The sequence below is a fragment of the Lygodium microphyllum genome, chromosome 1 (assembly GCF_053477565.2).
Source record: "Lygodium microphyllum isolate KBCC chromosome 1, Lygodium_microphyllum_v1.1.10, whole genome shotgun sequence".
Lineage (NCBI taxonomy): Eukaryota > Viridiplantae > Streptophyta > Polypodiopsida > Schizaeales > Lygodiaceae > Lygodium > Lygodium microphyllum.
In genome coordinates, this window is record NC_141135.1 from 176,228,759 (window position 1) to 176,256,221 (window position 27,463).

Genomic DNA, 27,463 nt, shown 5'->3' on the forward strand with positions numbered 1-27,463 from the left:
AACTTAATGCTCAAACTCATCCAGTGAAATAAAATTACTTTCAAAAACCAGAATACCCCCAACTTAGTCTAAATACTCTCAGCTAACCATATAGCCAACACTCAAGTGTTCCATTAAATAAAGCTGGTACATTTCCCTGATGTTCTGTAGATTCACATTCATCCAGTGAAACTAAGAAAAACTCAATGTAGCCTCCTTGCTTCTCTTTCGGAGTCCAAAAGAGTCAAGATGCCACTTTCACATACTGGGCCTTTCACATTTCTCATAATCAGATGATTCCGATCGTCCAGAAACTTAATCCTACTTGAGTCACCTGTCCTCTCGATCCAGTCCATCCAATAACCTTGACCACTATGGCAAGCTTGATTGGGGTATCCATTTTTGCAGAAGCTGAGCACGAGGCACATCCTGTAGCATCGGATGCCTCACCACAGCAGCAGGCCTGTGCAGAGAGCCAATGCAGCAGCAGCAGCAACAACAACTCTCTCTCTCTCTCTCTGGACCTTTGTTTGGGGGGGGATTTGAGCCATGAAAATCAAAGGAATGCATTACCACAAAACTATCTTGAACTCTCTCTCCCCCCCCCTCCCCCCCGCCCCTGGGCACCTTTTTGGGCCTAAGGTGGTGTTGAGCCATGAAAATCAAAGAAATGTATTAACACAAAACTATGGTGCAACTAGTCCGAGTTTAGATTGTTGCAAATGGTGACCTCATTGGTCTAACTCTTTGGAAGAAAAATTAGTTGGTTAGTCTTTGTTCGATGTCTTTTTCATCTTCCTCAAGGCTTAAAAGGAAAATGTTAATAGAGCAATGGCAATATGTGGATCGAATATTTTAATGCCCAAAAGTCCATTTTCATCAGCTGTACATAGATACTTCAATGCTTTGGGTACTATGATTTCCCAAGCCACTATTACCAGACTATTACCAATCTCTTGGCTGCATTTCACTACACCTAAGCACATGGCCAGGGCAGTTTTAGTGGATGTTAAGTGCCATGTGACATCTCCATAATCAATTCAATAGAATGGCAAGATTGGATCTGAGGACGATGCAAGATGATGAAACTAGTGCCTCAGTCAAGAGTTTATTCCTTCCACATTTGCTAGTATATGCAGATTTCTAGGAGCTATAGAATGGCATGGACCAGGTTGGAGGGGCAAAAATTGGGCACCATTCTCCATTGCAAGGATCAGATGATCTATGTCCATGGTTGGATTGGGCTTTTGTGCATCCAAAGGACTTCTTGAAATACTCTTCAAATGAGGTCTATCAACACTTTGCCAATGATGTCTATCACATTATGGTGGAAGATAAAAGGAGACTTCTGTGTTGGACTAATCCTGTGCATATCTGGAGGATGCAAAATGCTTTTGTGTCTGATTCACCTACCAGTGCTCATGGTCAATGGTCGAATTGGTTGTGCCTAAGGATTGTTGTTGCGGAAAGTGGATTCTTGAATTTCTGCTGCTTTTGCCCTTTTTGAAGTAGCTGCTCCATGGATGGTGATATTCTGTTCAATTCCAATTCTGCTTCATTCATGAAGTGCATTCTTTCTGATCATAGCCTCAAGGCATCCTATGTTGTTTCCTAGCTGGCTTTAGTCGGTTTCTAGAGGACCCTTTGTACATTTTAATATTTTTAATTTATCAATCTTCATGTGTGTGTGTGTGTGTGTGTGTGTGTGTGTGTGTGTGTGTGTGTGTGTGTGTGTGTGTGTGAGAGAGAGAGAGAGAGAGAGAGTGACTGTCGCCCGCAGGCCCGTCGTCTGCATCAGGCTCTGAAGCCCTGTCGGCTGCGGCTGCCTCTGACACCCCGTCGCCTGCTTCTGACGCCCTGCGCGCCGCCCTGCTCTGCGTGTCGCCCCCTGCGCGCCGCCCTGCCCCGTCACCCTTCGTTGCCCCCTGCACGTCTGCGGCTGCCTCTGACGCCCCGTCGCCCTTCGTTGCCCCCTGCGCGCCGCCCTGCCCTGCGTGTCGCCCTGCCCTGCCCTGCGCGTCGCCTGGTCCCTTTCCCCAGGGCAGCGCAGGTTCGACTGGACCCTGCAAAATGACCCTGCGCAGGATCGACCTGACCTGACCTGTGTACTCCTGTACACACACAGAGAGGGGGGGGGGGGGGGGGGGGGGGGGGGGGGGGGGAGAGAGAGAGAGAGAGAGAGAGAGAGAGAGATAGAGACGCCTAAACGAGTGCACGCCTGTTCGCCTGTGGTCCCCTGCTTTACGTCCGCGTGCAGAGCTAAGGCAGCCGAGAGCGAGAAAGAGAGGATCGCCTAGACCTGCGCGCCGCCTGGAGACCCATCTGACGACTACCGCCTGACGACTTCTTCAGAGAGAAGACAGCAGTATGGCGGGCCTGGATATGGATTTTCTAGACCGGACGGTGGCAGCCCTTGGCCCTGATTCCGATACAGAGGAGCCGGAGGATATGGTGCCGTGCACGGAGGAGATGCCTCCGGGTTCTGAACTGCCGCCTGCGGGCAAACGCTCCAAGCATACTTCTGACGAGCCAATGGGTCCTCAGGAACGTTCCTATGCGCAGGTTGCCTCTGATCCTGTGGATTCGCAGGAGATTGACTAGGAGCATTTGCTGGACTTTGCCAATACTCTGCTTGGCGATTATGTCCAGCATAATAGTGAAACTTTTTCTGACGCGGGAACTGATGATGTGCTGGAAGCCACGGTGGACCCGAAATCAGTCTTGCGGTCCTTCTCGGTGTTTTATGACCGTGCCGTTATACTTTTCTTCACTGGCAGGATCCCAATGCTTTCACATATTCGCCAGTGGATGCACCATTTATTGCAAAGGGAGTGTGTTGAGGAGATCTTCCTTGGACCTCGCGGCTTTTATGAGGTGTTGTTGAAATCGGAAACACATCGAGCTGAGCTCTTGTCCAAGTTGCCATTATTCTTTGATCGCCGCTTGGTCCATGTTGTACCATGGCGCCCTATGGGCGACTTCCAGCGTCTGCTTCAACGAGAATGCCCGGTGTGGGTGGAAGTGGAAAATTGTCCGGCGGTCTATTGGCCATTGTTGAAGGATGCGATGGCTGTTGTGGGAACAGTACTGGTTCCCCCAAGCCTCAGGGCTATGAATCGAAACCGTTTATGCATGTTATGGGACACGGCCAGGAAAAGGCCTGCGTGGCTTCGCCTCAATTGTTCTGGCATGCATCCTTTGCATTTTCGCTTGAAATGGGGCAACTTTGCAGGACACTGCTTTTCATGTGGTAAATTGGGGCATTTTATGGCCGAATGCCCTGAAAGGCAACCGTCTTCCGAGGATGCGCAGGTTGTGCTGCCTAAGGATGACATGGTGCTTGATGCCCCGGCACAAGAGGCCCTTCAGCCACCTAATGTCGTGGATAAAGGCAAACAACAGGTCCCGGGTTTGGATTCCCGTACCACTAATTGGATTGAGGCACGTCAAAAAAAATGTAAAAAGTTGGATGCAGGCCTGGCGGATCCTGGGCCTAATGCTTCACAGGATTCCGTGAGCAGGCAGCGCGTACTATGGCCCCGTCTGCCCCTCGTAATCAGTCTACAAGGAAAGTCTATACAGACGGTCCCAAGGGCCCACCTGCTAAGCTGGCGTTTGATACAAAAGGTAATATGATTACACCCTGGGATCGGCGTTATCCCCGCCCCACTCCCAAGGCAGTGGATTTTCCTTCTACCTCTAAAGCAGGTCGCCAGAATTCGTTTGCAGTATTGGCTGATTTTCTGGATGAGGGTGTCCTGGATGCTCTCGCGGAAAAGGTGAAATCGAGGCAACAGGCGCCTCATTCCTGACTTCCTTTTTTTGAAGATATATGAAGATAGCCATGTGGAATGTGCGAGGCATTTGCTCTCGCCATAAGCAACATGCCATGTGGACTGTCTTGCATGAGAACCAGTGGGATGTATTGTGTGCAGTTGAGCACAAAAGTCACGGTGAAGCAGGAAAAGTTGTGGATTGTCATGGATTCCGTCTGTTTTATGCAGGGACACATGCTACACACTATTCGGGCGTGTTGATGATTGTCCATGAGAAATACCAGCCTGTTCTTGTTAAAAATGATGTGCAGGGCCGCTTTCTGGTAATCGAAGTCTTATTTGAAGGAGAGATTTTATGGTTGCTGGGCCTCTATGCTCCGAATGATCCCGCATCCCGACGGGATCTTTGGTCGACTTTGCAGGGCTCCATGTCACTTGGCCGAAGGGGGTTTTTGATGGGAGATTTCAATATGTGTGTTGACTCTTCTCAGTCCACTTCAGGGCATTCGGTAATGGATACGCCGGAAAGCCGGGTGTGGAATTCCTTTGCTTTGCGCGTACTTAAGCAAGATCTTTGGTCGTGGCTTCACCCTTCTTTTTCAGGGTTTACTTTTCATTCCGCACAATATGCAACTACTTGGTCGCGGTTGGACCGAATGTATATCATGCAGGGGGATGATTTTCTTCCCGAGATGCTAGAAATGAAGGTCTTGCAGCAATATGCATTGTCGGACCATTTCCCCCTCCAGCTTGAGATGCGGGCACAACCTATTGCACCTTTTATGCAGTTGTTGGATAGGCTCCCTTTACGTTTCAACTCCTCTTATTTGAAGCATCCAATTTTTCAGTGCTATATGCAGTAATTGATTGAGAGGTTCTTATTGGACTTCGCCTCTGAGGGCTTGGCTTCATTTGCACGGCTGCTCTCTAATGTGCAGCGGGTTGCTCGGCAGTATGGGATTCATCATGCCTCTCTTTGTCGGCGACGTCGACATGCAGTAGAGGACTTACTGGCTTTGGTCTGTTCCTTGCTCGTGGATTCCCCAGATGATGATTTTCTGCTGTCACTGGAAAGGCGTTTGGCCCATCTTATTCAAGTGTTTCAGTTGAAATCTTATCAGCAGGCCAAGCTGCATAACTTGACTGACACATTGCAAGATAGTGCCTGCCAGTCTCATAAGTTCTTTCGTGCCTTGCATGCTTCTCCGGCTCGCGAAAATATGACTAGACTCCAGGATTCGGAAGGTCGCATGGTCACTGATCCGCAGACCATTGTCAATATGTGCAGAAATTATTTTATGGAACTTCTTGGTTCTTCTCCCTCGCCTTCTAGCCAGGTTACGCATGCCCGCTCGGTCTTCTATCATCTGGTCCGCCAGCAGTTTCCACTTGATATGCAAGCCACTTTGGAGGCGGATATTTGCGAGGAGGAGGTTATGGATGTTTTGTTGCACCTGCCTAAGGATAAAAGTCTTGGTTGGGATGGTCTCACTAATGAATTCTTTGAGAACTCGGCCACGCAGTTGGTGAAGCCATTGGCGGTCATGTTTCAGCAGGTTTGGGAATCAGGGGTCATGCCTTCCTCATGGAAAGAAGGCCTTATCAAACTGATTCCAAAGGTCCCTTCGCCGTCAATGCTGCAACACTGGAGACCAATTTCTTTGATGGGCTCGATGTATAAAATCTTCTCCAAAGTGCTGGTGAATCGGCTTCACAAGCACCTTCCAGCTATTGTGCATCCTCTCCAATATGGTTTCATTAAGGGCCGCAACATTCTGCATAATATCTTAAATGTGCAAATGGCTATTGACTATGCGCGGCACTCCAGTCAGGAAGTGGTATTGATTCAATTGGACTTGGAAAAGGCGTTTGACTATGTGGACTGGTCTTTCATTGCAGATCTCATGTCTGCTATGGGCTTTGGTACTCGGATGTCCCGATTGATCTACACCATTAGTGCTGCGGCTTCTTCAAGAGTTATGCTCAATGGTGGGGTTACAGAGCCATTTGTCCTTGCACGCTCGGTCAGACAGGGTTGTCCTTTGAGTCCTCTCTTCTTTGCCCTGGCGACTCACCTGGTCCTTTCAATGTTATCCTCAATGGCAGCTTCTGCTCAGCTGGCAGGATTGTCTCTTCCTTTGGGGCAGCACTTCATTAGCCAATCTTTGGCTGATGACACCTTTATGATTTTGCGGGCAGACAAGGATAACATTCGAAAGGCATTAGATGTTTGGACGCTCTTTGGTCAGGCCTCTGGTCTTCGCATCAATGCCTTTAAGTTAGCCATTCTCAGTTGCACAGAGCCTGATTTACAGTCATTAGGCTGGCAGGGCCAGGTGGTTTCCCGTGGCTCCATTGTCAGGCATCTTGGATACCCATTGGGGGTGGATGTACGGCCAAAGGACCTACTGGAGTGGATTTCACAAAAACTGGCGGCGAAGTTTATGTATTGGAAGTCGCAAGCGTGGCCATTCCATGTCCGCCTCAAAGTGGCTCAGACAATTATGCTACCAATGCTAACGTATTTCCTGCCATTGCTACCGTGGACGCCTACTACTTTGAAGGCTCTCACTCATCCCATTCGTTTCATGCTATGGAAGAAGGATTCACTGCAGGCAGGCATTTCGTGGATTTCATGGTCACATACATGTACCCCTAAACGCATGGGTGGTGGAGCTATTTTGGATGCAGAAACTCATATGCTGGCTCTTCGTTGGTCTCTTTTTCGTGCCATGTGTGTGGATCATCACCCGTGGACTATCATAGCCCGTTATTTTCTTAAGCACAGCGGGCTACGCCATGGTAACACACGACTTCGGGCCTCCTGGTGCCATGTCCTTAATGCTGACTCTCAATTTTCCAGTCCCTCTTCCTCTTTGTTACTGCACTTGGTCGGCTCTTGGAAAGTGGTGCTCCAAAAGGCCCGTTGGCATCTAGTGGGGGACCGCTTGCAGACTAACTCCTTTCAGCTGGAATTGTTGGCAGTATCGAGATTACTTTCATGGGAAGACAAACATCAGCTCAGACCGAGATTTAACCGCATGGCCCGTTTAGGTGTGACTTCGATTGCGGATGCTACCCTTGCCACTCGCAATGTCCTCGCATCGTTTCGGACTACTAGGAGACTTTTCAGGATCCCGCGCGGATACCGTGGTTTATGGGGAAAGCTTTTGTCGGAGCTTCAGGGTAGGCAACCCTTTCCTGCCCTGGCTGTGGATCGTCCTTGGCAGGACTGGGACCTTGTAGGCCGGTTGAGTCTGGAAAAGGCCTCTACTAATCAGGTGTATCATCTTCTCATTCAAGATCACCAATGGCTGGGTGTGAAAGCTAATACTGTTTGGGGACTGCGGAAATCGCTGTCATGGTGGCAGGCAACGCTGATGGAGGGCTGGCTGAATAAGGCACCTTTCAAATGCAAGGTCTTTCTTTGGCGGGTAATGATTGGTGGTCTTCCTCTTGCCTCGTCCATTTCCAAGCGTCGAATCTCCAATGGCAATTGTTTCTTCTGTACCACTACTGCGGAATCGGCCCGACATCGTTTTCTTTCTTGCCCGCTCGCTAAGAATATCTGGTCACTCTTGTCACAAATCTGGCGCTCAGTGGTGGGGTCCTCACTAACTCCTTTCGATTGGGTTTTTGTGTGCCCAAAGTACCCCACACCGCCACAGTTACATATGAAGATCTTATTTCACTTTTTCAGATACTGGGGATGCTGGCACATTTGGACCATGCGCAATGCTTTTCTCTTTGATTCGGCCTCTAATGTACCGAGACATATTGCCAGGCTTAAAGGGCTCTTGCATTGGCAGCTAGATCTCATCCGGCACTCCGACTTGCTCCCTCGGGAGGATTTGTATCCCTGGCATATGGCAATTGCCTCTGGGTCGTTGCCATGATTGGTGTAACCTTTTTAGTGCATTAGTACGGGGATTTCCCACACGTTGGCCTAGGGCCCTCGTGTCTCTTGTAATCATGTAATCATGTAATCTTGTACCTTTTTTCCATAATTAATACAATTACCTTTTACGAAAAAAAAGAGAGATGGTAGCACAATTATTCATGCTTCCTGGTGGCATGCGCTTAATTCTACAAGGCCTATTAAGGTCTCCCAGTCTTTTCTCCTTTCTCATTTGATTGCCTCTTGGCAGGAGATGCTTCATTTTGCGGTTTGGCATCCTCCTGATATTCGTAAGGAGAAAAATTCGTTGCAAGGAGAAATATTGGCTTCCTCAAGGTTTTTGGATTGGCTACAAAAAGATTTGCATCGAGACAAGTTTAATTGGATGGCTAGGTTGGGGTTGAAGACAGTCCGTGATGGGGTTATTGCTGGGCAGCCCCATCTTTATTCTTTCAGGTGTATTCATCAGTATTTTAGGGCGCCTTGTGGATATAGTGACATTTGGTCGTCCATATAGGACAATCTTCAGAGATTCTCTCCTTTCCTTGCGTTACAACCTTTGGATCCATGGCGTGACTAGATGTTTGTGTTTCCTAATGATTTTGAGAAAAGGTCAGCTAATCAAATGTATCATCAAATGGTGGAAGCTAAGAGATGGGTCACCGGGAAAGTTAATAAGTTATGGCATCTTAGGGATAGCAAAAAGAAGTGGCGGGATAGATTTATCCAGCTTTGGGAGTCTAAGGTTCCGTATCAGGGTAAAGTGTTCATGTGGAGGCCGCTCATTGGGGGTCTTCCAACGGGAGAAGTGCTCCGTGCCCGAAAGATCTCTGCAGATCATTGTGTTTTCTGCACTACATATGACGAGACATTGCTTCACCTCTTTGTCTCTTTCCTTGTTGTGCGACACATCTAGAATTTCATTTCCCGAGTGTGGTCTTCGGTAACTCAGCACCGCATACTAGTTCGTTCATGGATTATGGGAAATATGTCCTCTATGCCCTCTTTGCATTTTATTCCTGCCTATTCCATTTCCTTAGATGGACAACCATGTGGCATATATGGTGTACTCGCAGTGCCTTTATTTTTGATTCAGCATCGGGCATCCATGGGCATGTGGCCCGTGTGCATGGATTAGTGTTATGGCAAATCTCTTCTATGATGTCAACTGACGTGGTTCTTCCGGATATTGCTGCTCCCTGGCTAGCGATTGTTCGCTCTACTCTAGCTATTCCTTCTATGTGATTTATTAGTAGTATTCATGCAATAGGTTGTTCTGAGATCCAGCAGGCCTCATGTAAATATTTCCGATGAGAGAGAGTTTAGGTCTGTTAGCTCTATGCTGACCTGATGGTCTGTTGTAAATATTTACTTCTTAATACAATTATCTTCACGAAGAGAGAGAGAGAGAGAGAGAGAGAGAGAGAGAGAGAGAGAGAGAGATTTACGAAAAAAAAAAAGAGAGAGAGAGAGACCCTGAACTATTCCACAGCAGCAATGTGATAAACTTTCCCCAATTCACTGTTTCTGGTGTTTGACCATGTATCCATCTAAAATTTAACTGTGGTAGACCCCAAATAATCATGGCTGCAAATGGACTCAAAACAGCTATGGCCAAAATTATTGCTGCAGTTCCTGGAATTATAAAACAGAGCATGTTAGAAAGTTAATTAAAGAGTACTAATTGAGAGTCCAGCCCCTTTATCAATCAAACAGTACAGCTATGAAATGTTGGGAAAAAAATCCATTAGAAAGACTTTTGATTATCGCAGTTTATGCTACTGGTAAATTGAAACTGAGTATAAAGGACCTTTACAAATTATTGTCATCCTATTCTATCAAAGAAAATGGGAAACTTTTTTTTTTTGAAACCTAATGTTCATGGGACAGTGATGTGGATACTTGACCCTCCCATGGGAACTGGACACTCATGACATTGGAAAGGGAGAAGAGGTGACAAGGAAAATGATGTAGGCATCTAGAAAAGGATCCTACAGATCACACAAGATGACATGCAATAAAGAAGAGCCTTAGACTACATAAAGATGGCCATAGAGTGGAGATTATTTCGGGTGGTCTGACCTGCATTTCAGCAGGTCAGCCAGATCTAGAGACTATGGGCAACATATAGCCTGCCCCTTTCTTATATTTCTTCATTGCAGTCAGTCTCTCCTCCTCTCCATGCTGTTGCAGTCATCTTCCAGCCACCATCATCATCTTCTCTCTCGTCTCTCCTCAATCATATTCTTTACCTCCTACCTTGATAGCCAATAAGTGTTAAGGGTTTTCCAAGTGTCCTCCCTATGAGAAGACCTCTCATCTTGAGGAAAGTGTTGGAAGAAGTACCCTCAACTTCATCCCAGTGAAAAGGATGTTGTGAAGGAACCTACTTCTTCATCCACATTTGCTGTTGGCATTACGACCGAGTCAATGTTCCTTCACATTGATTAGGTGGAAGAATCTCCTCAGTTTGCTCGTCTTCCAAAAAGCCTTGGCTCATGGGTAGTGGTGCATCCACTCATATGACATTCAAGTGTGATTGGCTCCAAGATCTCCATCACTATAGGTGACATTAAAGGACATCTTCTTAGGAGCATGGGATTTATTGGATTGATTCCCCTTCTTTTGAGTAGGCTCCTCCTCAGTATCTCTCCCTTGCCTCACCTATTTCTTCTAAGCTACCATCTGTCCCATAGGTTGCGCCCCATTCCCCACCATCTCCTCTAGAGGTTCCCTCAGACGGCTTGTCCCTTTTACTGTAGAATCAGATCCAAACATTTACTCACTTTGAATTTCAATTAACATTATTATTAAAGGAAATTGAATTGCATTGCAAATCAGATGATTGAATTTTTTCAATGAAACAAATATAAGTAGAATTATCTGGATCCGAAAAACATCTACTAAATTTTGAAGTTGATATATCATTAGTTTTTACGATCCCCGGGGGTAAACAATCCTCAATCACATGATAACAACAATTGAGTTCAAAAGACAGTACATGAGTTTTATAGTCAATTTGCAAAGAGGAATATTTATCAAAAAACCATGGCATGTCAAGAATGACATCGACATGGTCGAGGCTCATCAGTCGTTTGTAAGTCCAAGAGCTCATGGTACTATTAGATCAGAACATCCAAGCTTAGTATCATTCGACCCTAGCAATCCATAGTAGGGCCCTCTACATAACAGACATGATAAGCTCAGTTAATGGATACTGTATGGAGCTGCAATTTCTACACAAATTGAGAAGAAAGGAAATTGTGAGTAGAGGCATTATTGAACAAAACTATAACTTCTTGGCCATTAATACACCATTGAAAGATCCAACCTTGGCATCTTCTGATTCTAGCGATCCACAATAGGGATCTCTGCATAATAGATATGATAAGCTCGGTTAGTAGGTACCATATGGAGCTACGATTTTTGCACCAACCAAAAAGAAAGGAAATAATGAGTAGAGCAACAGTGGTGGCTTCCACAGTCGAGGTTAAGTATCAGACATTATTTGATGGTACCATTGAGGACATCCACCTGAGGAGTCTATTGGTGGTACTTCATTTCCCATACAACTCTCCTACAATTGTCTACTGTGATAACCAGAGTGCCATTGCCCTCGTAGGCAATCTAATCATCATACCACAGAGACACAGTATGTGGGAGTCCACTTCGACTTCACTAGAGAGCTGGTTCAGCTAGGTAGTATCCACCTAGAGTTTGTACCATTATTTGACAACTATATAGATATATTGACCAAAGCTGTCAATTAGCCAGTGTTGCAGTATATTCTATCCAGGATCACTTAGGTACACCCACCCCTACTTCAACTTGATGGGTAGAGGGTGTGTTTGAGAAATCACTTCTTTAGTTTACACACTTGATTTAGGGTTTCACACTGATAGCCCCAAAAAGGACCGGTGTTCACATTTTGGCAACTTTTTCAATGGGCACCCACACAGCAGTGTGCTACCCTAGGCAGCTTATGCCTATAAAAAGGCAGTCACTTCATTAATTCTTTACACTCCTACCACCACTCTCTTTAGTCATTCTTCACTACCTTCTTTAATCACCATCAAGACTTCCCTTCTCTCACCAGTGCCTTCCATTACCTTCACACCCCTTTTGGAGGACATTGCGGTTTGTGGCTCGTGGTTGGCTTCACCCTTCCTCTTCTGCTTCTTGTACCCTGTTCCAACATCAAGCCTTGCATTTGAAGCATCTTCCACTTGGCATCACCATCCTCTACTTGGCGTTAGTACCCTTCTCCTTAAGGTTCCACCTTCACCTGTGTTTTTCATTCTGGAGGCCTTCTCCTTGCTTGGTGTCATCATCTCCAACTTGGTGTCAGCATCCTAGCCTCTGGCGATAGTCTACATCACCGAGCATCAATGATTTCATCACTTGTCTATCATAGGGTTTGTTGGGACCTGCGTTTTTGCAGCATGTCTTCTACTCCATCATCTGGTATCACTCGCCTGTCATAGAGGCTGCTAGGACCAGGACCTGCGTTTTTGCAGCTCAGCTCATCCTCCATCATCTTGCATGATCATTATCTACGTGGCGTCAGAATCTGGGCTGCTCTCTCTACATTTGATAGCTCTAACACTCTGGGATTTGCATTTTTACTGCCAAGGTCACTCCCTAGCATCAGAGGACTGCGGTTTACTCCCGTCATAGTTAGTGATCATCTTCCACATCTCTGACAGCATCAGAGGACTACGATTCACTCCCTCGATAGCCACCCTTCACCTTCCAATGATTACTTTGTTAGCCCACTTCCAGGAGGACTACGGTTTTCTCCCTTCACTGTGCAAATTTTCCACAAGAGCTGCCGCGTGATTCAAACAAGACAGTGTAGTTATCTTCTAAGCTTCGGCTCCGCTGCATCAGCTTTTCTTCTCATAGCATGATTCAATGCATCATCTCTATGTTCTTGTGTTTCTGAGTTTCTCTTCTCTCTCAGTGTGTGCCCTATACACTCTGTGTTACTCCTCGCAAACCCTATCGTCTCTCTGCATTGTTGCTTATTTTGATATGGTATCAGAGCATACCTGTTATTTTGATATGGTATCAAAGCATAGGAGCTAAGAGATCTAAAGACTCTGTTCATTAGAGAAGGCATAGACAGGTTGCAGGTTCGGCATCATCTGTTGATATCCCCCTTCATTTCCATTGCATCACGAGGAGACAAAGATACCCTTCTTTTCCTCTCCCACCCACCGACCCACCCTTTTATAGGTTGACACTCCGGTGCTACGACTTCTCCATAGGTAGATGGATAGACCACTAGGTGCTCCTCTTTTGGCATCACCAGAATCCCCATTGATGCTTGCAGACATGGACCTTTGCTTCCTACCCTGCCAGAGTATATGCGTGTTTCCCCAGGCATTGGTTGTGTCACCTCTTCCTTTTGGGCCACAGAGTTTATTATGCATCGGCCATAGGAGGATTGACTGGTGCCACGACCTCCTTGCAATTGCCGCAATGCGCTATGGAGGTTACTTCTACTTCTTCTAGGGTGTCCGGAATGCCACCTCGACAACCCGTGGTTCTACTGTCTACTCCCCCGAGAGATAATGATTATTGGATACCGTCCCCTTGGCAATCCGCTTCGAGAGAGACAGTGATTGTTAAACCCCTTCTATTACTTTGGCTCCGTAGTCTGCTCCATTGAGAGACAGTGGCTATTGCCCACCCTTGGCTCGATCTAAGCCTCCCTTTTTCCCACCCTCAACTACTTAGGTTTGAGAGGCTACCTTTGGAGTTCTTCAATACCCTAGATACCTTCTTCTGCATAACCGATGGCATTTTCTTTGTCATCTAATGATTCGGAGTTCGTGATCCATGAGTTTTTAGATTCCCTATCTCTTGCAAAGGGGGATTCAAAGGGAGGTGTACTCTCTTTGCCCTCAGAGGGGGCTTCTACTTGTTCGGCTTTAAAGGGGGCCCTTGCGTCTCCACCCTTAGGGGGGACACCTACTCATCATGAAGTTCGTCATCCTCCGTCAAGGCCTTGGAGGTCCAACCACAACTTGATGGGGCGAGGCCTTCGAATTCCTTCCAACATGGAGTTAGGGCACTAGTGGCTTCTCTCCCGATGTGGAGTCAGATTCTACAGTTCATCTCGTCTATTGTTCCTTACTATAGGTTACCTTTTAGGTGGAAATCTTGGATCTCCACGATCTTCTCTTCTCTTTCTTCATCCCTTTTCGGGCCTGAGAGAAGGTGTTGAGAAACCACTTCTTTAGTTTACACAATTCATTTAGGGTTTTGCACTGACAACCCCAAAAAGAGCTGGTGTCCACATTTTGGCAACTTTTTAAGTGGGTGCCCACACAATGGTATACCACCCCAGACAGTTTATGCCTATTTATAAATAGGCAGTCACTTCATTCATTCTTTACACTCCTACCACCACTCTCTTTAGTCATTCTTTGCTACCTTCTTTGGTCACCACCACCACTTCCCTTCTCTCACCAGTCCCTTCCACTCCCCTTACACCCCTTCAGGAGGACATTGCAGTTCGTGGCTCATAGTGCTTTAGTCCTTCCTCTTCTGCTTTAGGCGCCCTATTCTAGCATCTGACCTTGCGTTTGGAGTATTTTCCACCTGGCATCACCATCCTATGCTTGGCGTTAGCACACTTCTTCTTCAGGCTCCACCTTCACCTGTGTTTTTCATTCTGGAGGCCTTCTTCTTGCCTGACGTCATCGTCTCGAGATTGGCATTAGCATCCTAGCCTCTAGCAATAGTCTACATCACTAAGCTTCAGTGATGGAATCACTTGTCTATCATAGGGGCTGCTAGGACCTGCGTTTTTGCAGCCTAGCTTCTCCTCCATCATCTGGTGTCACTCGTCTGTCATAGAGGCTGCTAAGACTTGCGTTTTTGTAGGCCGTATCATCCATCATTTGGTGTGATCATTATCCACCTGGCGTCAGCATATCTGGGCTTCTCTCTCTATGTTTGATAACTCCGACACTTTGGGACTTGCATTTTGTTGCCCAGGTCACTCCCCGGCATCTAAGGATTGCGGTTTGCTCCCTTGATAGTTGATGATCATCTTCCATATCTTTGACAGTATCAGAGAATTGCGGTTCACTCCCTTGACAATTGTCCTTCACCTTTCAATGATTACTTCGATAGTCCACTACTTGGAGGACTGCGTTCCGCTCCCTTCACTATGCAGATATCCCACAGGCGCTATTGCCTGATTCAAGCAAGACAGCGCAGTTATCTTCTGTGCTTTGGCTCCGCTGTATAAGCTTTTCTTCTCATAGTACGATTCAGTGCATCATCTCCGTGTTCTTCTTGTGTCTCTAAGTTTCTCTTCTCTCTTAGTGTTTGCCGTACATACTCTGTGTTACTCCTTGCAAGCGCTACTGTCTCTCTACATTGTCGCTTATTTTCACACAGTATCAAAGCATACGTGCTATTTTTTATAGGATGCAGTCCTCCAACTTTCCCTTTCAGTTTGAGATGGGGCGGTTTTCTTCTCTTGATGGTGACATGATGATTTTACAATCTTTGATTTATGCATTTGATATTTTGTACTCTCGTATTCTCATCCACGCTACCATGATGATGTGATTGTAAAAGGCACTGGACAAGTAAAAAATTCCCCTGTGAGGGCACTATCCAGTGGCACCATATGTATTGCACTTTGCTTGTGCATACCGTCATTGCATTTTCCTTGCATTATCCCATGGATGGCATTCTGTTGTTGTAAACATGCATACATGTGCATTTATCCCTTTTCAATCTTTTGAGTAGTCTCTACTATATTTATAAACATCCATGGCAATTCTCCAAGGTAGTCTCCCTTTGCTTGCTTGGCTTGTCTAGCTTGCTTCCACCATCTATTTTTCCTCTCCACATACCCACTATATTTGCTTCACCTACCATTCCTTCATCATCGACGTCTAGTAATGGTAGCGATAGCTTGCTTGTTTTGAGAAGGTCTTGGATCTAACCATTTTTTGTTATTAGTCTCCCATCAGTTACTTAATGAACCACAAGCCATATTTTCTAAACGAACAATTTTTAAAAAATTGAAAAAAAAGTTCATCGTGGTTCCATCTGCCTTTGTAGGACTTGGTGGACCACTGGGCAGCCGATGTTCACCCTTTGTCCAATGCCCTTGCCTCTTTGAGGTGACCACTTGGACTCCCATGGTAAGATTATTATCACCTCTATAGTCTTGGTAGGCCGCTAGACAGCTGAGGTGCACACTTTGTGCGATGCCTTGGTTACTTTGGGGTGGGATGTCTTGTGGTAAAAACAAAAACAAACAAAATTTGGGTTGACCTTCCTTTCTAACTCAGCTTTTTGGGCGTGAGAGGGGGTGTTGAGCTAAAATATGCATTACATGCTGATTAGCCTCTTGAACAGCCCCAAAAATGCTTATTTAATGTAAACACCCTAAAACGGGCAGTGGTTTGAGAGAGCTAAAATAGGGAGAGGTTCTCAATTGTGGAGGACCCGAAACTTTCTATAAAAAGGCACCCTGCCCTCCATTCAGTCTCAATCTTTTTTATGCATATTGCATGTGATAGAGCTTTGCTATCTACACCCCGTTCACAGAGGATACCTTAGCCAGAGCTGCCCATCATCAGCCTGCTGCGCTTCATCTCCGGTTGTCGTTAGCACTTTCAGTTTGCATTTGCTGTCTTCTCTCTCCTGACAGCTACCTTTGCTGTATACTCTCTCTCTTCTGCGTGTCCTGCATCAGATCCAACTTCCCTAGTTGCATTTGCTGGTGCCTGACACCTTTAGAGGCTGCCCTCTGTGTTTTGGGATCTGTTTAGAAGTATGACATGCTCTCCAGCTCAGTATCTCTGCCTCGGTCCTTGAGACATAAGAGTTCAAGGTTCAATATTCATTCCCTGCACAATTTGTTTGCTGCGCAAGCATTGTATATTCAGTATTCATTCACTTCTTTTTTTCAGTGTGTTCATTGTCTCTAGGTTACCCTAACCCTAACTCTGTTCCATTTTCAGTTTGTGCTTCGTCATACGATTGTCTTGTGTTTTCTATGTTTAGAGCATTTCTTTACAAGAAACTCATGTTTGATGAAAATTCAGAACCAAGTCACCCTTGGAGGAAGACAGAATGGTAAGAGATGCCACTTTGGAGGAATCGTGTGCTCTATATATAGTATTATGACATTGCTACTCTGTCCTCATGCAGCTGAGAGGGAAGAGCTGTGAACTGGCCCTAAATCTTCAGCACATCCAGCTGGGTTAAAAGTGAGAGGTCCCTACCATGTGACTTGAATGCATCGATCAGGGATTTCAGATAAGAGGCTGTCTCTCCAATCTCGATCTCCTCATTCCAACTAGTGATAAACATGAAAGAGGTGGAGCGAACACTCTTCCAAAATGGTGGCTGATGGCAAACTAGTTCTAAAATGAGACCTTTGGCACTTATCCTAGTTGAGCTCTTAAGGTCCTTTCAAGTGTGGGAGTGCATCCTGCAGTCTGCGAAGCAAGAACTCCTTCCAAGATGCCGTGCCGAGGAGAAATCCTCTAAATATAAGCACGCAACATGTTCTGTGCTGACAACAATCCAGAATGCCTTCCTTGGGCTAAATGATCACCAAACCAAGTGACCTTAACCTATCACCTCTTGACCATATGAGTGGCTCCACCTGACCAATATAAGATCAAGAAACACCCAACAAGATGTGATGAACTACACATTATCTAGAAGAACTTGGTTTGCCACTGCTAGCTTCTATTAAGGGTGCATTTTAATGCTCTCCCAAAGCAATACACTCCCAAAATGAAGATATTCCTTGCTGCTAGATGAATTCAGCCTGAGAGTCACATGTAAGGTCTGGAAGATCAGGCTAGAGGCTCAAACTGATAGGATAACAGCAATACACTTCTAGAGATGATGCACTAAGCATCTTGTTACCTCCTTCCCAGGTATTGAGACTGAGTCTAAGTTGTTTATGAACAAAATCCAGTGTCTAAACTGTTTGAAATTTACATACTTTTCATTTTATTTTGTTTTTAAAGCATGAAAGTCTTCTCCCTCCACCCCCAACCCCCCAAATACAAGAGCATTCATGCTCAGCAGAACAGCACAACCGAGTCAAACTCCTGTTATGTAGAATGACTCTCTTCTGCAAGTTATAACACATCTCTCTTGCATGCATGATTGAACGAACCAGTAAAGATAAGAGATCAGTTTTTTATTTATCATTAGCATCTGACCAGTGAGCTAAAGAAATAAACAGATGTCAAAAACTCCAACATACCAATGATACTAATGCCACGCACATTTAGAATAGTAACCATCACGATCAGAAGCAACTTCAATAAGATACTCCATGCATGAGAGATTCTGTGGTTGTCCTCATATAATAGGGATGACAGATATTCTACAAACAGAACAGCATACAAAGCATTGTCCAAAATACTGCAAGTGAAAGCAAAACAGCTGTTGACAAATGACCAGAAGGGCCCGAAAGCACGATAAATCCACAGGACATGCCCTCCACTCAATGGAATCATACATGAGAGTTCTGCTGTCATCAGTGCCAAAGGAGCTGACCATAGAATTTGGAAAAGCAGAAGCCCAGCTTGCATGAGCACAGGACCACCTGCTCCAACTGTCCCTTCAAATCCAAAAGGCCCCTGCAAGACAGAAAAATCACTAACGAATTGCATGCTTGTGAATGTGTAAAAAAACTTGTATGCAATTCGATAATAAAGGATTGCACCTCTGGATAAAAATCCATACAACCATGCACAGCAACGCACGATTGAATGCATATGTTTATTTCGACATACATGAGATGTATGTATGCTAAAATTACTCAAACAAGAAAGGAGAACTGCTTGAAGCTTAATTAGACAGCTACAATCAGATTCACTATGCAGAAAACTTTATTACAATTGCTAAAATCTACAAGGATTGCATCTAGGCTAATTATGCAGCTTCCATTCAAGTACAATTTTGTACAAGAGGAAACAACAGCTGAGATGAATTGATTGATCGGATGTGATGTGAGGGGCATACACCGGTAACAGCAAAGAAGGTGATGCCAATGAGCTGGTAAACACGCAGCAGCCGCAGGGATTGCTGCGTTCGGAGGGCGGCAGGGATCCGGGGAGGCTTGGGAGAGACAATGCTGTTAATTTCGGCAGAGGAAGAAGATTCGTCGAAGAGGAGTACATCCTCTTGCTCCTCGAACCCTAATTTCCTCCTGCCTTTCTCTTTGAAGGAGTTCAAGACGCTATCGAATGCAAAGAGGACCGATTTCTTCCTGGTCAGCTGCCTGTTGAGGTCCGGCGCAGAGGCCGGCTCCTTCGATGCAGGTGAATCAGAGGACGACGATAATACAGCAGGTCCAGAGGGGAGCCTCTGCTGATCTTCCATGGAGGTGGCCTCCTGGCGGTTTCCCCTAATGAGGTGGTTTTCTTCTTCCTCCTATTGTTCAAGAAAGGTGGCCATGACGGCCCAAGAAGTTCTCTTTTTTCTCTCCGACTCCCAAGTGTTCACGAAAGCATTTTCTATAGCAACAAAAAAACCTTTAACTCTTCCCCCTCTTTCTTTTAATACTATGGGCAAGCTCTAAGGGCATAGACTTACATGAAAATGCTAAACCTAAGGGAGTCTTTAAACGACTAGAGGAGGATGACATTTGGGTGATCCTCTAATGTGGTTTTGTCCTCGAGCTTGAACGAGGCAGCCCATAGATTCCTAGTAAAATTGGATGTGTTCACAATGCATATGAGGATTTTGGCAAAGGCGGGAGAGTTATTAATTACTCCTAAGCTAAAGGGTCATTTTTTAGTCCATATTTACCCTATTGGTTTCTCTACTCTCTAGTAGTATACAATCTATTTCTTCATAGGATAATCCACTTACTTCTCTCTCATTTTGTGTGTAGCTTCTCTTCAATGCACAACCAACAATAGTACTATTGATGCTATGAAGATTGCGCTTGTAAGGTATACTCTATTTTTCTCTACTCTATGAATCTTCACTAATCTCTCTATTTCTCTACACTTTCTTGATTTATTTGATTAAGCAAGAGAACATTTGTGGCTAAGTACTTGTTTTAACATTTTTATTACATTTGTGCTAATGGTGTTGGTATGTGTGATGATTCTCATAGTAAAGTTTAATAAGTGCATTGTTTTTATATTTTAACTTAGCAAGTAATCGATACATCTATTCTTTGTAAACTTGAAAATAAATTACCCGAGTTATTACTATGCTCTAACTTTCTCCACACACTTTTTAAAAAACTATGCTTATCAAGTAAAGTCCTAGTAAATTTATAAAAAATCCTACATTCATCAAGTAAAGTCCTAGTAAACTTTTACATTGTTTCCTATTAAACATGTCTACTTAAAGAGTAGTTTCATTTAAAAAAAGCCACTATTAAATTTTTAAGTTATTATTTATCTTTTCAAAAATTTTAACCTACTCCTAAGCAAGTCTATACTTGAAAATGTATATTTCTAAAGTTTTTGTCTACTACACATTTACATAAAGCATAGTTTCATTTAAAGAATCAACAATATTATCTATCTTTTCAAGTTTTTACTTCCTCTTAAGCAGTTTTATACTTACAAAATGTTGGGGGGGGGGGGGGGGGGGGGGGGGGGATGAACCTGCACTCGTTACGCACTCAACACGGCACAGAAAGGTAGCACGATATATGAGCTCAAGGTATACTCTTATAATATTCAATCCAAAAAGCGGGACAACATAGACACATCCCAAGACTACACCCTCGTGACACCGCACATAAGAGGGTTCACCACTGGGTATAGGGAATCACACGTATTGTGGAAATAAGGCAGGGCTTTGAGTCACTACTACTCCCTATATAGGTGAATTCGGTAGCAACGGCATGGTATAGCTACAAAGCCCTTACACTCACCCCCGCTTACTAGATTGTTGTCCTCAGCAATCTAAGGGTAGCGCTTCTTATTGACTCATATGGGGTCTTAACACAGCTTTTCCTATCAAGCTGGTCAGTGCCTTCCGGTCTATGTGACCGCGGGGTCTTAACACAGTCTATACTATCAGACTGGCCAGTGTCTGCCGCACTAGGACTTGGGGGTCTTAACACAGCCTTTTCTAGCAAGCTGGTCCGTGTCTGCCCATCTAGACTGGATTATTGGGGCTTTGTTGGATTTATTGATGTTTATCACCATGCGGGTCCACCCTCGACTCAATTGCATTTGAGGAGTGGAGGCACATTGGGGTCTATGATTGAGAACCACTTTGTTTGGGTTGGAGAGGCTCAAGGGTCGTTGGAAGGGGTGGGGGGGGAGAGAGGGAGGGGGGGGAGGGGGTTCTCCTCGAGCTAAAGGGCGAAGGCATCTTTGCCGCGTTCACGAGCCTCCGCTTCTAAGATCCAAGTGGCCTCCTTGAGTGGACGCCCACGCCACTTGGGGAGGTATTCGGGGAAGCCTCCCTGTTCCCGGCATCGGAGGAATGCTTCTACTTCGAAGGGACCGTTGGAATGGAGCATTGGTACGCACTGTCCCCATTGGTTGTTTGGATAGAACCTGCACAGAAGATGAGCATGAAACGCATTATGAAAGCAAACACTGTCTGGAAGGTCCAATCTATAGGTGACTTCATTTAGCACTCGAGTGATTCGATAGGGTCCACAGTAGCAGTGATTGAACTTGGGAGTCATGTTCTTGGGAAGTGACATACTCTTAGAGCTGACTAGGACCATGTCTCCTTTAGTGAATAGTACGGCCTTTCTTTTCTTGTTGGCTTGCTCGGTCGTGGTGATTTTGCTCTGCTCAAGGCTCTACTTAGCAGCTGCATTTCGGTCTCTCCATTTCTTCAAGAACTCTTCTGCATCTTGATCTTCCGCTTTGGCTGCTCCGGATGCTAAGGCCAGTGGTGTGGTGACTTCTTTTCCTGTGACTAACTCAAAGGGGGTGTACCCCATTGCCGAGTGGATGGAGCTGTTGTAGTGGAATTCCAAGACATCAAGGTACAAGGCTCAATCTTTCTGGTCCATTCGGGCATAGCTCCGGAGATAGTCTTCGATGCCTTGGTTGACGCGTTTTGTTTGTCCATCTGTCTCCGGGTGGAAGGATGATGAGAATCTCAATTGTGTTTCCAGGGTCTTAAAGAGTTCCTTCCACATGTCGCTCATGAATCTTCCATCTCTATCTGATACTATGGCCAGTGGGGTAAGCCATGAAGTTTGAATACATGTGTGAAGAAGAGGCGTGCTACCTCCTTGGCATTTAGTGGTGGTTTGGCTAGGATGAAGTGGGCCTGCTTGGAAAAATAGTCCACCACTACAAAGATGATTGTGTACCCATGGGACTTGGGCAGTTCCACAATGAAATCCATGCTGATGACATCCCATGGGCAGTTGGGTACCGGTAATGGTTGTAGTAATCCTGCTGGTTTTGGTCATGGTGCTTTGACTAGTTGGCAAGTGGGGCAAGTTTTGATGTAGTTTATTACTTCTTCCTTCATATTCAGCCAAAAGAACTGCTTCCTAAGGGCCTCCAAGGTTTTGCTTTGCCCTTTGTGTCCTCCAAGTTTGCCATCATGTATCTCATGCAGGATGAGTTTCTTCAACTCCAAATTGTTGGGGATATACAATCTTTTGCCTAAAAATAGGATACCCTCCTCTAGTGTTTACATTCCATGTGGGGTCTTCTCTACTTCCACATCTTTGATTATGTTGTGCATCTCTTGGTCTTGCTCTAGGGCCTCCTTGACTAGTTCTATGAAGTTGCTCGCTGACCACACTGACAGCTTTCAAGTCAGCTTTCCGACTCAAGGCATCTGCTATTTTGTTAGTGGAGTCAAGGTTGTGTTTAATCTCCAAGTCGAATTCTGCTAGGAAGTCTAGCCAACGGGCTTGCTTTGTCGATAACTTGGGTTGTGAATGGAAGTATTTGAGGAAGATATTGTCGGTGAAGACTATTTTGTGCTTGTCTTGAACGTAGAGCTTCTATTTTCTGAGGCAGTGGATGACTGCCAACATTTCCTTCTCATGTGTACTCCACCTTGTTTCAACATCGGTAAATTTCTTGGACTCATAAGCAATGGGGTGACCTTCTTGCACTAGTAAACCTCCTATGCCATAGTCGAAGGCATCTGTAGAAATTTCAAAGGGCTTGGTGAAATTCAACACTCTTAAGATGGGAGTTTGGCTTATGCACTTCTTCATTTGCTCAAAAGCTTCATGTTGTGCGTTCCCCCATGTAAAAGGGTGATCTTCTTTGGTGAGATGGGAGAGGGGGGTTGTGATGAGGCTGTAATCTTTGATGAACCTTCAGCAAAATACTATGAAACCGAGGAACTCTTGCACTTCTCTTACAGTTTTCAGTATAGGCCATCTTTGGACAGCTTCTACTTTCTTAGGATCCACTTTGATTCCAGTTGCTCCTACAATAAAGCCTAAGAACTCCAACTCTTTCACAGCGAATTCACATTTTTTAGGCTTGGCATATAACTTATGCTACCGCAATTTCTCAAAAACTCGGCGTAAGTGTTGCTTGTGCTCCTCTAAGGTTTTGCTATAGACTAGGAGGTCATCTATGTACATAATGGAAAAGATATCTATCTCAAGTCTAAAGACTCCATCCGTGAGGCCACAAAATGTGCCTGGCCCATTGCTTAGGCCGAATCCTAATACTAACCACTCAAAACTACCATATTGGGTGGAGAAGGCTATTTTTGGGATATCTTCTTCTGCTATGCGGATCTGATGGTATCCTGATCTAAGATCAATACAGCTAAAGTACTTGGCCCCGTGCAATCTATCTAAGAGGTCTTCCACTAGGGGCATTGGGTATTTGTTTTTTATGGTGATTTTGTTAAGGGCCCTATAATCTACACAGAGTCTAAGTCCCCCATCCTTCTTCTTGACAAATAACACTAGGGCACCAAAGGGGGATTTACTAGGGCGGATGAACCCTTGTTCTTCTAGTTCATGTAGTTGCTTCTTCAATTCCATGAGCTTGGTGTGGTTCATGCGGTAGGGAGCTCGGGCCGGTGGGGCAGACCCTGGGATCAACTCAATCTTGTGATCCACATCTCGTTTGGGTGGTAGACCCTTGGGTAGCTCTGCTGGCATTACATCTTTGAATTCTTCAAGTATTTCTGCCACTTCTGTGTTCCTGCTTTGGTGTTTGGGCTTCTTGCCATCTTCTTCTTCAATTGGTCAGATCATACATAAGTAGACCATATCCCCTTGTTTGACTGATTTTTCTACTTGTTTGGCACTACATGTCATGATACGCGGCCTGATAACAGTCCCTTGGACCGGTGCATTTTGGGTCTGGCCTCTTGGTTGGGTTGTAGTTGGTTTCGCCGTTTGGCATGACACTCCTAGCTTATTCTCCTTCATTTGCACCTTGATTGGGGTCTTGCCAGGCAGTTGCATTCTTTCACAAGGTACTTTGACACCTTCTCCTTGCATATCTAGCATAATTTCATTTACACCTTTACCGAACATTGCAATGACATATTTGTCATAGAATTCCAAGCCCAGTATCACTTCAAAATCATCCATGGGGATTACTAAGAAGTTGAGTTTTGCTTTCCACTTGTCAGCTTCTACTTGGACTGCAAAGACTTGTTTCACTTCCTTGGCTTCTCCTTGGGCGAATGTTATTGTTAATCCTTTTGGGGCCTTAGATAATTTCAATCCATGTTTTGCTGTGCACTCTGGTGTCATGAAGTTGTGTGTGGCCCCTGTGTCCACCATGATGGGTTGGTTTCCTTCGCTCACTTGGCCTTTAATGTATAGATGGTGGACTGCCGCTACTCTGGCTACCATGCATTGGGGTCAGGCGCTGACTGTCCCTACCCTTGGGTGATCCATGCTTTCCTCACTTCCACTTGGGATTTCTTGGATACGCGGTGGTTGTGGTTCTTCTCCTCCATATGCGCTAGTCGCATTCACCCTTGACCCGCTTGATGACACTGTATCTTCTATCGGGCATCTGTTTTGGTAGTGTGCGCCCCCGCATCTGAAGCATCTAATCCCGATGGATGGGCCTGGGGGTCTCCACCATGATGTATTTGATCCTGCGGGTCTATACGATGTGCTAAGTGTTGGCCTGTAGTGATTGTTTCCCCATCTTCCTGTTGCTCCTCTTGGTACTAATGCGGTTTGTGACATGGCCGTTGTGGTGGTGGTGTTTTGGCTCCTTGTATCTGTGAATGACCCTCTAGGGGCATTGGGCCTTTGGTTCCATGAGTTGTTGTTGAACCTGCTTTGGTTCCCCTGGGCCGTTCTTCTGCCTTCTAGGTCCACTAGTCTTTCGGTCATTCTCACGGCTTCTGGTAAGCTTGTTGGCTCCTGTCTCTCCACATCTCTTCTAGCCCATTCTTGCATCCCAAACAAAAATCCATGTAAATTAGTGTTTGTATCCATGTTTGGTAGCTGCAGCATAATCTGCCTATATTTGTTGATGTATTCTTTCATCTTTCCTTGTGTTTGTTTGAGGTTCCTCCATTCATCTCTCACTTTGAATTTTTCCATCTTTGGAATGAAGTAGTCTTTCAGTTCTTCATGGAGTTCTTCCCACGAAAAGATGGTGTGGCTCTGCTCTTGCTCCAACAATACCACGTGATAGCATCCTCCTCCAAGTAAATGGATGCAACTTCCACCTTCCTGTCTTCAGTTATTCATGAGTACCTGTCCACCTCTGTGATCCATTTCTTCAGGACCAGCCCGACCGTCTCTCTCTCCTTTGTACTTAGCTGGTTGGGGCATCTTGAATTTTCCATAGTCGTCTTCTGAACTGCCACCATCTTCCTCCTCTCTACAGTGGTGCTTCTTCTCCTTCTTCTTGTCTTTCTTCTTGCTTCCTGCTTCTACTACCTTCTCCTTCTCTTTCCTTGTATCTTGCACCCTCCTAGAGGTCTCCTCTCTACCCATTCTATCCATCTCCTCTTGCATTTTGTGTATTTTCTCCTCCTCTTGCTATTGTATCACCCATTCTCTATAGCCATGCTCCACTTCTAGCTTTTTCTTCATTTCCTCTTCCTCTTCTTTCATCTGCGTGTTCCTCCATATTGATTCTAGTATGCCTGACATGCTATCTAATTGGCATTCCAGTCCAGCCACCTTCTCCTCTTGAGCCACTCTCCATTCTTGCCCTCTACTCTTCTTCCTCTCCTCCATTGTTGGGAGGGTAGCATTCTCCCTTTCGTCCTCCATGTGGTTGGTGGTGATGTCAGCGCGGGGAAGCCGTGTCACGTCTTCAGACGGTGGGGTGTTGGGGTTGGGGCGTCACGCCGGGGCATCACGACATGGGGCGATGCGATGAGGGTCAACGTGATGGTGGTCAACGCGACGTGGGGCGATGTGCCGTGGGGCAACGCGACATGGGGTGTCACACTGTGGGTCATTATGACTTTGTTCTCTTCGGAACACTAGATCTTCTCTCCTGCTTCCGTGAGCACTCCTTCACTCTGAGTAAGAGTTGCTCTGATACCAAGTGTGATGAACTTGCACTCATTACACACTCAACATGGCACAGAAAGGTAACATGATGTATGAGCTCAAGGTATACTCTTGTATTATTCAATCCAGAAAGCGGGACAACATAGACACATCCCAAGACTACACCCTCGTGACGCCACACATAAGAGGGTTCACCACTGGGTATAGGGAATCACACGTAGTGTGGAAACAAGGTAGCGCTTTGAGTCACTACTACTCCCTATATAGGTGCATTTGGTAGCAACGGCATGGTATAGCTACAAAGCCCTTACAGAGGGGGGGGGGGGGGGGGGGGGGGGAGGGGAGGGGGTAAAGGCACTTGTGCCTACGCCACGTTGTATTTACTTTATACATTGTGGCCATACACATGTATATTATAAGTAGCGAGCGCCCATCACTGTCACCATATTCTTTATTCTTTCAGTGACTATTGAATAAGGGAAGGGCAGTCACACATAATGATTGTTGGAGTTCCCACGTATGGTGTCTCTCTTTCTTGCTCTCTTGCTCCATTCACCATAGCTCTTGCTTAACTCTTGCTTTTGCTTGTGTGCTTCCACTCGGGCTCTATCTTTCAATTAGTATCAAAGCCAACCATTTGACGAGCTTTTTAATTCTTTGCTTCATCTCGGATTTAAAGTTTTAGCTCAAGGTTTCATGGCAACCATTGTTTCTTCCTCTTGAGGTATGCATTGAGTCTTTCATTCTCTCGAGCGTCTTGTTCTAGATTGTTCTCGGCTTGTCGAGGAGATTCCTAGGGCTTAGTTGAGGCCTTGTTGACTACTTTTTGAGTTGAGGAGTGGCTCTTCTATCCTTTTTGAGTGGATACAAAGTAGACTACAAAAGTTGTGGATAGCTATGGTAGCTTGACAACACTTTCATATTTTGGCCATAACTTTTGCATACGATATCAGATTCACGTGTTCTATAGCGAAAAACAAAAAGCATGATGACAACTATAGACATGAGCACTTATAGAGTTGATTTTGTGTAGTTTTCAATTCTTTGTTTTACACAGAATAGAACAATTTTGGTTTGGACAGGAAATTGTGAGCTCCATTATGCATGTTTAATGCCTCGATGATGCTATTTTGGTGCCCAGATATTATACTTATGCTTTGGGGTACTAGTTGGATTGGTGAGAACTTGATTAGCTTAATTTTGTAGAATTACATTGCTGTAATGATAGTTTGGGTAGCAAGCTATTTACAATAGCTTTATGCCTATTGATGCTTGATGCTATTCGGGTATGCCACTTACATGCATTGATGTCTAGCATTGATACTTGGACCCGAACATGATTATGGATGGCTAGGATTTGAGCTATATTGGATGCTTTGG

The 27,463-nt window shown here is 45.3% G+C and overlaps 1 protein-coding gene and 1 pseudogene across 2 annotated transcripts in view; both read right to left on the minus strand.

Moving 5' to 3' along the window:
* LOC148042002 (putative polyamine transporter At1g31820) overlaps window positions 1-19,106 on the minus strand; it is a 142,236-nt gene extending 123,130 nt beyond the window's left edge. For both annotated transcript variants that reach the window (XM_087688981.1, XM_087688977.1), the window contains exons 1-3: window positions 18,682-19,106; window positions 17,918-18,296; window positions 9,129-9,288 (exon numbers count right to left, since the gene is read on the minus strand). In XM_087688981.1, the coding sequence (XP_087545107.1) occupies window positions 9,129-9,288; window positions 17,918-18,296; window positions 18,682-19,041 (899 nt within the window). In that variant the 5' untranslated portion in view covers window positions 19,042-19,106. The remainder of the gene's footprint in view (window positions 1-9,128; window positions 9,289-17,917; window positions 18,297-18,681) is intronic.
* On the minus strand, window positions 183-379 carry LOC148042004 (small ribosomal subunit protein eS28 pseudogene; annotated as a pseudogene).
* Window positions 19,107-27,463: the final 8,357 nt, after the last annotated feature.